Genomic DNA, 12,779 nt, shown 5'->3' with positions numbered 1-12,779 from the left:
TATCTGTTTAAATGGGAAGGCTTGCACACCTCTGCTCTCCGTGCCTGTCCATTTAAAGAATTGAATCTCAGTGCCAATTCCGTAATGTGAACAGGCCCTTATTTGCAACTAAATAAAATAAATAAATACATTTATAAATTCATGCAAAAAATCGACCTGATTCCATCAGACCACAAGCCCTATCATTCCTCTACCCCGGCTCCAGAAGGGAAAAAAAAAAGAGTTTTAACTATTTGTACAGAGATGTTTCAGGTGACTGAACAGGTTTGGTGACATTTCAAAAGAAACTGACGAAAGTTCAAAAGCTAAGAGGACACTGATACAATGGCTTACAGTGAAAAACAAGGAGAACGTGTTTACTATCAGCATGAATGTGAAGAATGTAGAAATTTAAGGTATCTTACTAGTTATGTGGGGTTCCTGAAAGTTAAAGAGATGGCATGCTGTCCTGACTTTAGTCAGTTACCTCGGTGGTTTTGGTCACGAGAACATCAGGCTCTGAAGAAAAAACACTCCATTACAATGGCTTTCCACATTCAGTTGTGGCTGCTGGTTACATTATCTGCTGTTGCTGCAGGTAAGTGTATTATGGCATATTCTTACTTGGCTATTTGATGTATGAATTGCGACATCTAAATTTTTCCAGTATAATGCAGATGTATTTGACTTGCAACATAGTCTGCAAGTTTGATAAATTTGGTGAACGCCCCCATCCCAATAATGGAGTCATATAACGCATAGATAACTTGGACTGACAATGATTATAAGTTTCGGGAATAGATGGACATTCATAGATCATGTGATCATAATAATCTTTACAAGGGCACTATGGGTAACAGTTATAGAGTGCAATGTGTGTGGTACAGGAGAAACTATAGATGGAATTTAGGTAACTTTAGGTACCAATAGTAGGGAACATTATACATCTCATAGAACTCCTAGAGTTGGTATGTTTTCCGTACTATTCAGCTAAACGGGACACTACAGCAGATCAGTTTGAGCAGATCCCTGTCTGTATGGCTAGGTTCACACCACTTACCTGGTTAACGTTGATGGGAAATAATGACAATGAGGCAGCAGCTCACAACACTGGTATTATTAAAAGGGATATTGGGGAGGATGGTTTTCATAATCATTCCATTTATCTAAATAGATGGAAAATTACAATTGCACCTCTGAAACTGGTTATGGCTTTCGTAAAGATGATGGCCACTAGCGAATCTACAGTAGGAATGTAGATGCCGCTCCATGCCGCTCCTCCTGGGTGCAGGGAAAAGATAGATCCAGTCCTAGGAAACTTCTCCCAATTTCCCAGGACTGGATCCAGCTTTTTCCAGCACCCGGGGAGGAGCACTTTGCTTTGTTCCTACTATAGATTCACTCATTTCTCATGATCACACACCGATATAATGGGGCTCCAGTTGATGTGTATTGAGCTGTGACCATTCTTGTGTATACTTTCAGTTTCGTAGGGACCACATGAAAAATAATCACATAATGCTCCACTGATACAGTATAGCAGTATATGGAGGCTAAGTGACTTTATAATAAGAGGCTATGCGGTCCCTGTGCAGGTTCAGATTTGGGCATGAACCTTAAAGGGGTTATCCAGTGTTAGAAAAACATGGTTACTTTCTTCCAGAGACAGCACCGCTCTTGTCTCAAGTCTCAACTAAGCTCCATTTACTTCAATGGAACCGAGTTGCAAAGCCTGCACCCAAACTGGAGACAAGAGTGACGTTGTTTCTGAGAGAAAGTGGCCATGTTTTTCTAATGCTAAGATAACAACATTAAGTTATACTATGTAACCTATATTGTAAAAAGTATGTGGATGAGGAATTAATATTATTATTATTGTATATTGGTCAATCTTACTGGTTGAAACTTTTTACAAAGTCTTTACAAAGCATAAAGAGGTTGTCCAGGAAAAAAAATCACTTTTCCCCTATCCACAGGATAGGGGAAAAGTAGGAGGTCGCTGGGGGTCCGACCTCTGTACCCCCCACTGATCTCCGTATCGGATCCCACCTGCTCTGTTATGAATAGAGCCGCAGTTATGGCAAGCAACCCATGGCTCTATTTATTCCTATGGAGCGAGGGAAAGAGCCAAGTACGCCAGAATAGCGTTCTACTCGACTCTTTTCGTTGGCTCTATAGGAATGAATAGAGCCACAGGTCGCTTGCTGTACCCACAGCTCTATTCATAACAAAGCCGGCGGGGCCCGATAAGGAGTTGGCGGGGGGCACAGAGGTCGGTCCACTTTTCCCCTATCCTGTAGATAGGGGATAGTGGATATCCTGTATTTTTTATACTGGAATACCTTTTTAAGATCATTGGATTCTTCAGCAGGTCAAAAAATTACTAAATCAGTTAATAAACCAATGTTTGCTCATTCGTCAGCTGATCTTTGGTGCTATTACACAATGTTGGCCTGGTCGGCCAATAAGTACCCCGCACTCTATAATAGTGTGTCTGTGCAATCACGCTGAATCACGCTGTATTTTTTCAGTCCAGTAAATCCATCATACATAGACTCCCATGGAAAAAAATGTATACTGTGTGGCATATGCTCTATGGAATTATGCAGAAGTTAAACCACCCAAATAGGTTATTGGGGTCTATGGATATATTAACCATATCTATCCTGTGACATACATACGGCATATTGATACCACAAGCAGGGTGTGAGCCTAAGAGCGATGCATATATATGTTTTTTGTTCTTTTTCAGATTATATTCCGCAACTGGCTGATAACTCTGTACAAGGAAGAGTGACAGCTACAACATTTATTCTGGTCAAACCACAGTGCTACTTCAACCAGGGCTCAGCGTTTAATGTGTGGGTAATCGTAGCTAACAGTACAGGTAACAAATTCCTACAATACTCAATAATCAAATGTTGTTTTTCTCACCCATTATTTTCAATATTTTGTTACTGTTATCTTCTCTTCCTTATAGCACAACTGGATAACGCTGCATTGTCAAAAAGTGCTCCTTATAGTTCATTTTCCTCTTCGGGATACTATCGCACCCTTCGCATGACTGCAGACAGTTACCCCTGTAATAGTGTAGCTGACTACCTTCGAGTTGGCAGCGATCTGTCATGCTTTGACAATGACAACTGCAATGGACCTTTAACCTCTCCTGGCCCATACCGGTAAGTACAGAACGTATCTTTGGGTTGTTTGACCTAAATACAGTACTTAACCCGTTGCTTCTGCCTCCTATTCTGGCCTTAAGGGTGACTTCACACCTACCGACTCGCAGCGTTAATAACGCTGCAAGTCGGCTAGGTCCTGGCAGATCACTGTTTGCAACAACGGCGGTGATTCATGATAAACATACGTTGTATTGCAATGAATGGAATCCCGGACGGATCATATACCCATAGTACACGCTCCGGCCAGGATTCCATCCAGCCGATGGAAAAACTGACACATCAGTTTTGTGCGGCCACTATTCATTCGGGTGCACCTGCATCCGAACTCACCAGAAAGGAAGATCATCAAGCCGGTACTGCTCTGTGACAAGCTGGTGTTATACGCCATGTGAACATGGCCTTAAAGGGAACCTGTCACCCCCCGCGGCTGAAATCTTCATCACCCGACCACCTCCAGAAGCGGGACCCGGCGGGATTAGGTAAGTATAGGGGGCTCTAACGGGGGTCGGGAGCCTGTCACCCCGGCACGGGGGGTGACAGGTTCCCTTTAAAGGAGTTGTGTCATTAAGAAAACTAGGTCTATACTGATGCATTATGTTAACCCTTTCATGACCATGGGGTCATTCATTCATCAATGCCAAGGTCGTTTTTTGACTTCAGCTTATGGAATCATAATGATCCCATAACATAATAATGTTAAATGCTATGCAATAGCATAGCATTGATCAGTATTTGCAATCTAATGATTGCATGTAATAGTCCCCTACAAGGGTTTTAAAAAGTGTAAAAAGGAAAAAGTTAAGTTAAAGTTAAAAAAAAAAAAAAAGATAGGATACAGCCCTTCCACCAATTAAAGTTGAAATCACCTTTTAGGGTGCCTTCACACCTACCGACTCGCAACGTTAATAACGCTGCGAGACGGCTAGGTCCTGGCAGATCACTGTCAGTACATACACGCAGCGGTCTGAACGACCGCTGCGTGTATGTAAATCTGCCGGCCGCTTAACCCCTTCTGATGCCGGCCGCCTCCTGCTCCGCTCTGTGTACATACCTCCTCGCTCCACGGGGTCCCGGCGTCCTGCTCTCGCGCCCGGCCAATCAGTGTGTTGCCCTGCCGCAGCCACTGATTGCCCGGGCGGGAGAGTATAAAAATAACACACCTTTATGTGGGAAAACTTGCAATATCATCACTGTATAAAATACTTCTTTCCCCACTGTGCATATTCCCAAATCTGCATGCCAGGGGTTTTATAATGGATTCTGTGGTGTCAGATGAAAATAACAATGGGTTGTTGTGTTTTATTATTTCTTTCCAGAGTTAAATTTGTTGTTCTAAATGCTGCTAATACTCTAGTGGATCAAACAAGCTGGTCAGCCCCAATCACACTCCGCCAAGGTAAGATATTCATAACTATTAGCAAAGTGTATTTTATAATCAATGTAAGGCCATGTACACACAACATAAGTCCTGCGGTAATCACGACCGTTGTTGCAATGGCCGTGATTAGTACGGAACTTACGTAGTGCTGCAGTATACACTCTGGCCAGGAACCCTAGCAGTGCCGCGAGAAACTGCCATGTCAGAAAACCCTGCACGTTCACACAAGCAAGTTTGCCATATGCATTCATTTATTTTTTTTTGTTATCATGCTATAAAACAAAGCTGAACTTACCAGAAATCCAGGTCCAGTCTCCTAAAGGCAGATTTTTAGACTCATTGAAAAAAAAACAGACTAAACACAGGAATTCTGGCCAGTATAGTGCGTCATGGCTCAATGTGTCCATCAATCACAGTGCTCAGATGGCCTGGGGAACACAGGACTTCCTGTTTTCTGACTCTTTAAGAGAAGAAAGAGTCAGAAAACAGGAAATGCAGTGTTTTTCATGATAACTAAAAGAAAATAATAAATGTAAATTGCAAACTTGCTTTATATCACATCTACTGTTGATTTAGATTTTGAAAGTTGTAACGGCAGGTACACTTTAAAACTAAGCAGTGAATTGCTATTCTGTCAGTAGTGATAAGCAGGAAGCAGCTGTTAAGTGACCTGTACAACATTACAGTGAAAGATGACACCAGTGCATAGTTAGCACCAGCATAAGACAATAGCAGCTTCCTGTGGAATGACCTCTTCAAAGGTCACAGAGTAGGCTCAGTAAGGTTTCACATTCATCTCAATAGAACAGGTTCTGTCTATTGTCCTCCATGTCCATGGGGCTTGCGATAATGCATAACATTAAATGCAGTTAAAACCAGCTCAGGCAAGATGGCAACCCCCATAAAAATGAACAAAAATTTTATTTTCATTACTTCTTGCAGACTTAGAATACTTCCTGAACTCTTTATATGAGCATATGATCAATGTGTATTTACGCCTTTTTATAAAAGTCTCATACTTACAATTAATTGGTATCAATAGTGCTCATAAAGTATAGTACAACGTGTGGTCAAGGGGGTGAATAAAAGCTTTCTTAGTGTCCAAAAGTAGGGATTTCAAAATGTGCCAAAGTTCAGGTAAAAGTTGAAAAGGAAGAGTGTAATGTGTTCTGTATATAGAAAAATAAAAGAGTTATTGCTTTTAGAAGGTTAGGGGGTAAAAAAGGGAAAGTAAATTCAGACACGATATAATGAAAATATTTTATTATACATTTAATTTTTCTTTTCTTTTTTTACCACTGAACAGGAAAGACATCAGCAATAATTGATACTTGGCCTGGAAGGCGCAGCGGGGGAATGATCGTCATTACCACCATCCTTTCAATCCTACTGGCTTCCTTTCTGCTTTGTCTCATTGGGACATTCATCGTGGGAAGGTAAATAAAGCCACAATATATATATTGTTATATCATACCTGTCTAAGCTGTTATAATAGTATAGATATCAATTAAAATGTATATAAAGCCATTAAATGTATTTGAACAGCCAAGCAATAATATTTGACAAAGTAACCTTGGTACTTGGCTGGTTGCAGGTTTAAAGGAGAAGTCTGGGCAAAACCAAAAATCTGGTGCAGGTAGGGGGAACATAATAAAGAGTGCATACTTACCGATCCCTGTGCCCCACAGCACCATTCTCACCTCTCCTTGTCAGCTACCAGATATTATTTACTCAAGGCTTCCTGGTACACAACAACCCAGGGGAAATTACCTGCTGACTGCAGCGGTGTCCTGCCTCACTGGCTGAGCTGGCATTACTGAGCCGGGTTGTGATGATTTAGGAGCAGGAGTTAGAGGAGGTCTGTGGTGCTGCAGGGCACAGGGATGGGTAAGTATAAATTCTTTATTATGGTCTCACACTCCCTGCCTGCACTGATTTTTTGTTTTGCCCAGACTTCTCCTTTAATACAGCTAGTAGAATTGTACAGCTCTGTCTGTGGAAAATTAAAGGGGTTAAAATTGAATGTGGTCCTGCTGCAACATGCACATTGCTATTACCACAACCTGAAGGTTACCTGAATTCCTAAGTTTCCGGTCACTGTCAAGTCATGGGGAATTGTTCACTGCAACTGGACCACATTCAAGTTTCAGGAGCTGTGATGCAGTACAATGACGTGAAATGCCCAAAGGCACTTTAGTAGCCATAGCCTAAGTCATTGTAGCTGTAGCCTAAAGGCCGTATTACACGGTACGATCTGGAGGAGCAAGCGAGCACCAAAAGCGAGCAGGTAAGTGGGTGGGAGGATACGGGGAGCTGCCCGGATGATCTTTACATAGGAGATATCTGTAATCTGCTGCCACCGTTCCACTTAAAGGGGTACTCCGGCGGGGGGGCTTCTTTTCTGATCTGGCCGGGGAGGAGGTGGCTGAGGGCAACGATGTCCACTCACCTCCCTGGTTCCAGTGGCGGGTCACGTATCGCGGCGTTCCAGTCCCCGCTGCCCGGCTGCTTCCTGGTCTCTGACGTAGGCTCAAGACGTGACGTTTCAATTCCGCTCAGCCAGTCAGTGATGGAACCCGCCGCTGGAACCGGGGAGGTGAGTGAACATCGTTGCCCTCAGCCACCTCCTCCCCGGCCACATCGGAAAAAAGCCCCCACCAGAGTACTCCTTTAAGGCAGCGGCAGCCAGCGGCAACGGCCTTTTAAAAGGAGATAATACACCACGCACTTATTAGCCGTAACGGCCGATAATCGCTAAAGTATGGCTGATAATGGCTTGGTGTCATAGGGCCTTAAGATTGTTGAGTTTTTTTCAGCAGAGTAGAGTAGACTTTTGAGAAGTTAGGGAAATATTGTACAATGATTCAATTAATTAACTTATAAAGTTTTATTTCACAAACTTTTATAACACATGCATGAGTAAAAGGATGTAAAAGTGTCGACATTTTATTATTCTATTGTATAATATATTAATTTGTTGCTTTTTAAAAAAAATTTTAATAGGGAAAACGTGATTTGTTGCAAGACTGAAAAAAAGGAACTTACTGTTCCTCCACCCGTAAATATAAAGGATTATAAAACACACATTGCACCTGAAAATCCAGATTTTGACCTATACTCTAACCCAAAGGCCTAACTGCCAGATATACCGATGATTCTTCTACCTGTTTTTGTTTTCTTGTAGTAATATTATAGAGAAAATTTCATGGCAATAAGTCAGGAAATAACCCTGTCTGCTGCTCCCATTGTTTAATGTCATTCCTCATTGGCTATGCTTATGATTCTGCATATATGTTATGAATTTGATCTGTAACCTAGAAGTATTTTTTTTATGACTTATTTTACCTTAGATTATATTGTGTGACTAAGTGTGTTTTCACATTGTGTAAACTATAAATATGATGTCCTATTCTTGTCACTTTTGGAAGATAAACCCATGACAAACCTTGTCTCCTCCTATCGTGTAATATGCAGAAATTGTTTAGTTGAATGTTATCTATATGAAACTGATATGAATACACCAACTGGCTTGTCACTTTAATTTATTTACATAGTCACCATGTCTCTACATCATGTCATATGCAGGAGAAGGGACTTATTGATGTTACCCGACATTCATACAGCATAACAAGGAGCAGGATGTACTCACCACTGTACTCCTCCCCTCAAGGGGTGCACCCAAAAAAGTTACTTGGAGGTGGGAGGGGGGTCCAGAGTCCCAGAGACTGTATGATGTTTAATGCAATGTAACATATAAGTTTGATGTGCAAATAAAATGATGTGAAAATGTAAATATTACATTGCTGGCACAGCTTTAATTTCTGCGCTAAACCAACATGGGCTATATAAGACCCGGCTGTCGTGGTCCCCTGGTATACAAAAATACTTATGTAGTGCTCTGCCTCAACGTTACTCCGGCAGCTTATCATTGCAGAGCCCCCCCATGAAAATTCCTAAGGGAACAGGCAGGTGGGCGGAGGGGGGGGGGAGTTCCATCTCCAGACACCAAACACCCATGAAATAAAGATGCCTTCTTCATCAGTCTCATCTGTCCTATAGAAACATAACAGCAGGTCATGGAGGCTGAGAAGGAGAATAGAGGAATACTCAGAAGCTGAGGAGGAGGATTGACTAGCAAATAAAAAGAAACAGCAGGTCCTGAGGAGGATTCAGGCTGAGGAAGAGAATGGAGGAAGGCATAGAGGCTGAGGAGAAGAAGGGCATAATATCTGAGTAGGATGATAAGTGAGAAGAACATGGATGCTGAAAAGGTGAATGAAAGAGGAGGAGGAGGAGGATGGTACTCTGGGTAAGGAAGATGATGAGGGGGAAGAGCACAGATGTCAAGGAAAAGGATAGAGGAGGACACAGAGGCTAAGAATGAGGTCAGAGAGGCATAGGTGGAGGAGGACACAGAGGCTGAAGAGAAGCAGCATGAGAAGCGGGATAGGGAAGTGCATGGACATATATGTATATACAAAAGAAGAGCAGCACTCAGTTCAGATTTGTAAAGTGGGTGTCGGCAGTGTCAACCTTGAATAGAGGTCCCTAAATCCATATACGGTAACTGAAAAAAATAGCAGCATGCCATAGAATTGCAACAAATGGGTAAATTTATTCCATCCTAAAGTGACAGCTACATTTCAGCTCGCAAAGCCACTTGAAAAAGTTTAGTGTATTTAATGCAACAGCCCTCTGGGTAGTCCCCCTATGGTAGATGGCCCCCTTTGTAGTACCCCTATAGTAGATGGCCCCCTGTGTAGTTCCCCTGTGGTAGATGGCCCCCTGTGTAGTCCCCATAGTAAGCCCCCTGGATGGTCCCTCTATACTAGATGGCCTCCTGTATAGTCCCCCTATAGTAGATGGTCTCCTGTGTAGTCCCCTCTAGTAGATGGCCCCTGTGTAGGTCCCCCTTAAATAGATGGCCCCTTGTACATCCTAGCATTATGCCAATGAATGAGGGGGGCGGACATAACAAAAACTGTCTTCTTGTGCTGTGCTGTTGTCTTCTGGCACAGGCAGCATGTGTTATTGACGCTGCCTGTGCCGGAAGTCCGGCAGACTGTCAGCGGTGTGCAATGAGCCATGAACCCACCAGGAGCCTCGGGTGGCCGTCCAAACTAGCCACATTATAATCCGTCCAAAGTAAAAGCAAGAAAGTCAAAGAAACCAGTATAACAATCAGAGAATGAGTGCTAGGTCAAGAAGAAAGTCAGGGTATGAGGCCCTATCACAGACAGGGCATTACAACCGGGGAGGATATTTATGGTGCCTGGAGTCCCAGCCCCAGAGCGTGATTGGGGCTGAGACTCCAGCCCCAGAACCAACACTGCAGGCTGACTGGCGGTGCTGGCTGCCATTCAGCAATTCATATCTATGGTCAGCTGTACCGATCAGCCGGGGGCTGCGGAGCCCTAGCAAGATCAAAGGATGTCGAAGCACTCCTAGCAACCCAGCCGGTAGCTAAGGACGCCGTCGGCGCCCCAGTCAGTCAGTGACTGTGGAAAGACGCCACTGCAGTCACTGATTGGCTGAGCGGGCCAGGCATTCTCTCTCGAGTCATGACATCAAGGATGATGCTTTCGGCGGGGGTCCCAGGACCAGTCTTGCTGCTCATCGCAGGCATGGGGAGAGGTTAACAAAGGTTGCTTGTTATTTTCTTCCCTGCCGCCTGTCAGATTTTTGACTGGGCATTATTTAAATAAGGCATTCAGGCAAACAAGCTAAAACTCCAGGTAAAAATGAGCCACTAGAGTCATAAATTCCATAAGAGACAGCCCGACTCAAAAATTGTCAGTCTCCATCTGTGTGTTCTATGACATGATGCATATTATTCTTGTGTTGTGTTTGCTACAGCCTTAGTCTACAGGGGACACTGTCACACCTATCGCATTTAATAGTCACAGTCACCAGTGGATAATATTGTGTAAAATGCTGAATAAATTATTAGTCATCATTTAGCCTTATAAAGTACAATAATAAATTTATTGATGTCATTATCAAAATAGCATTAACAATAGTAATTGCTATTGTGTTCCTGGTGACTGTATAATTATTAAATGAGGTTCACTGGTGTAGAATGCTCTGCATTCACATGTATGGTAACTCCTTATTTATCACATAAGGCTGTAGAGGAAATAATGGAATGCTTTTAAAGGGGTTATCCAGCAAAAATATTTTTCTTTCATATCAACTGATATCAGAAGGTTATATAGATTTGTAATTTACTTCTATTAAAAAATCCAAGTCTTCCCATACTTATTAGCTGCTATATGTCCTGCAGGAAATGTTTTATATTCAGTCTGACACAGTGCTCTCTGCTGACATCTCTGTCCGAGACAGGAACTCTGTCTCGGTTTTCTATGAATCCCTATAGAAAACCTCTCCTGCTCTGGACAGTTCCTGTCTCGGCCAGAGATGGCAGCAGAGAGCACGGTGTCAGACTGGAAATAAAACAACATTTCCTGCATGACATACAGCAGCTGATAAGTATGGGAAAATTTTTTAATAGAAGTAAATTACAAATCTTTATAACTTTCTGACACTAGTTATTTGAAAGAAAAAGATTTTCACTGGACAACCCCTTTAACCCCTTAGTGACCGCCGTGCTGACTTTTCACGGCGGCCACAAATGGTCTTTATTCCGATGCGTTCGCCTTTTAACGGTGTACGGATCGGAATGAATTGCCGCCCGGTGGCGACAGCAGTGCGGGGGATCAGCAGTCAGTGTGACAGCTGACCCCCCCCCCCCCCCCCCGAAACTGCCCGGAGCGGAGGATTCTCAGCTGCGGGCAGTTTGACCCGTTAAATGCCGCTGTCAAACCATGACAGCATCATCTAACGGGTCCCGGTGGGTCCCGGACGGCGCCGTGGGTCACTTACGTGATCGCGATGTCCCGCGGCGCCGTCCGGTGTCCCTATGTCTCCATGGTGATCCCGGGGTCCTAATGAAGGCCCCCGGGGTCACCATGGAGATGCCTCATGCTGACAGGGGTCAGCATGATGCATGATACAATACATTGCAGTACATTAGGTACTGCAGTGTATTGTATCAGTGATCTAAGTATTTTACACTAGTGTACAGTAATGTACACTAGTGTAAAAGTAAAAAAAATGTGCACCAAACACAACACAGCCCCCCCCCAATAATAAAAATGCATTACATTCCCTATACCCAATAAAACGTGACATAAAAGTGATCAGAAAAACACAAATCCTATACATATTTGGTATCGTTACATCCTTAACGACCCAATCTATAAAACTATATCAATAGTTATACCGCATGACACACGCTGTAAAAACTAAAAAAAACTTTAGAAAATATGTTATAAAAGAGATCAAAAAGTCATATACATATAAAACTTGGTATCAATAGAAACTACAGATTTTCCCGCAAAAAATAAGCCCCAAACCAGCTCTGTCGTGCAAAAGATAAAAACGCTATGGATCTTGCAATGCGGCGACAGTTTTTGTGAGTTTTTGCTAAGAAGATAGTTTCTATTGCGCGAAAGTGGTAATAGTTTAAAAAAAACCTACACAAATGTGGTATCGCCGTAACCGTAGTGACCCAGAGAATACATGTATTATTATTGTTATTAGTGACCGCCGATACGGATTTTTACGGTGGTCACTAATGGGCTCTATTCTGATGCCATCAGCTCTTTATGGCGATGGTGCAGAATAGTGCAGCAGCGCTGGTAAGGCCCGCAGCCCCCTCCTCTCAGCTATCGGAGGTCGCTGAGGGGTTGGGGCAGAGGATGGGCTCAGTCCCGGCCTTTCCCCCACCGGCGATCGCCAGACCGCCAGTCCCCTCACCGGCGGCCACCGGTAACGGGCATTGCTAGCGCAGCCGCACGCTTCCATCTCTTCTCACCGTGAATCCACAATGAGAGGAGATGAAAACATGTCCCCCCCCTGTCCCCAGAACACCTAGTGACCTGGTCACTGACCCTCCCCTCCCTGAGCGGCCATCTGATCCAAGATGGCCGCCGCCATCACTGTGAACAGACTCTGTTCACAGTGATGGATTCCTAAAAATGACCAAAGCCCCATTCTCTCCACCACAAGAGGTGTCGGAGAGCATGGGGCAATGATCGGGGACCATCCGGAGTGGTCCCAGTACAAGCGATCATATATATATATATATATATATATATATATATATATATGTATATATAGTATATACTATATACCGCTGATCACTTGTTTCAAATGGTGCCGGCACTTTTTTACCCCTG

At 43.3% G+C, this 12,779-nt stretch overlaps 1 protein-coding gene across 1 annotated transcript; it reads left to right on the top strand.

Annotated features, from left to right (window-relative positions):
• The first annotated feature begins 324 nt into the window (after positions 1–324).
• On the top strand, positions 325–7,675 carry LOC138794194 (uroplakin-3b-like). The gene is made up of 6 exons (XM_069972971.1): positions 325–577; positions 2,732–2,866; positions 2,960–3,158; positions 4,478–4,557; positions 5,846–5,975; positions 7,543–7,675. Exons 1-6 carry the CDS (start codon positions 325–327, stop codon positions 7,673–7,675), a joined length of 930 nt encoding a protein of 309 aa, XP_069829072.1.
• The last annotated feature ends 5,104 nt before the right edge of the window (positions 7,676–12,779 follow it).

The sequence above is a fragment of the Dendropsophus ebraccatus genome, chromosome 5, assembly GCF_027789765.1.
Source record: "Dendropsophus ebraccatus isolate aDenEbr1 chromosome 5, aDenEbr1.pat, whole genome shotgun sequence".
NCBI lineage: Eukaryota > Metazoa > Chordata > Amphibia > Anura > Hylidae > Dendropsophus > Dendropsophus ebraccatus.
This window is presented reverse-complemented; position numbering and strand designations above follow the sequence as displayed.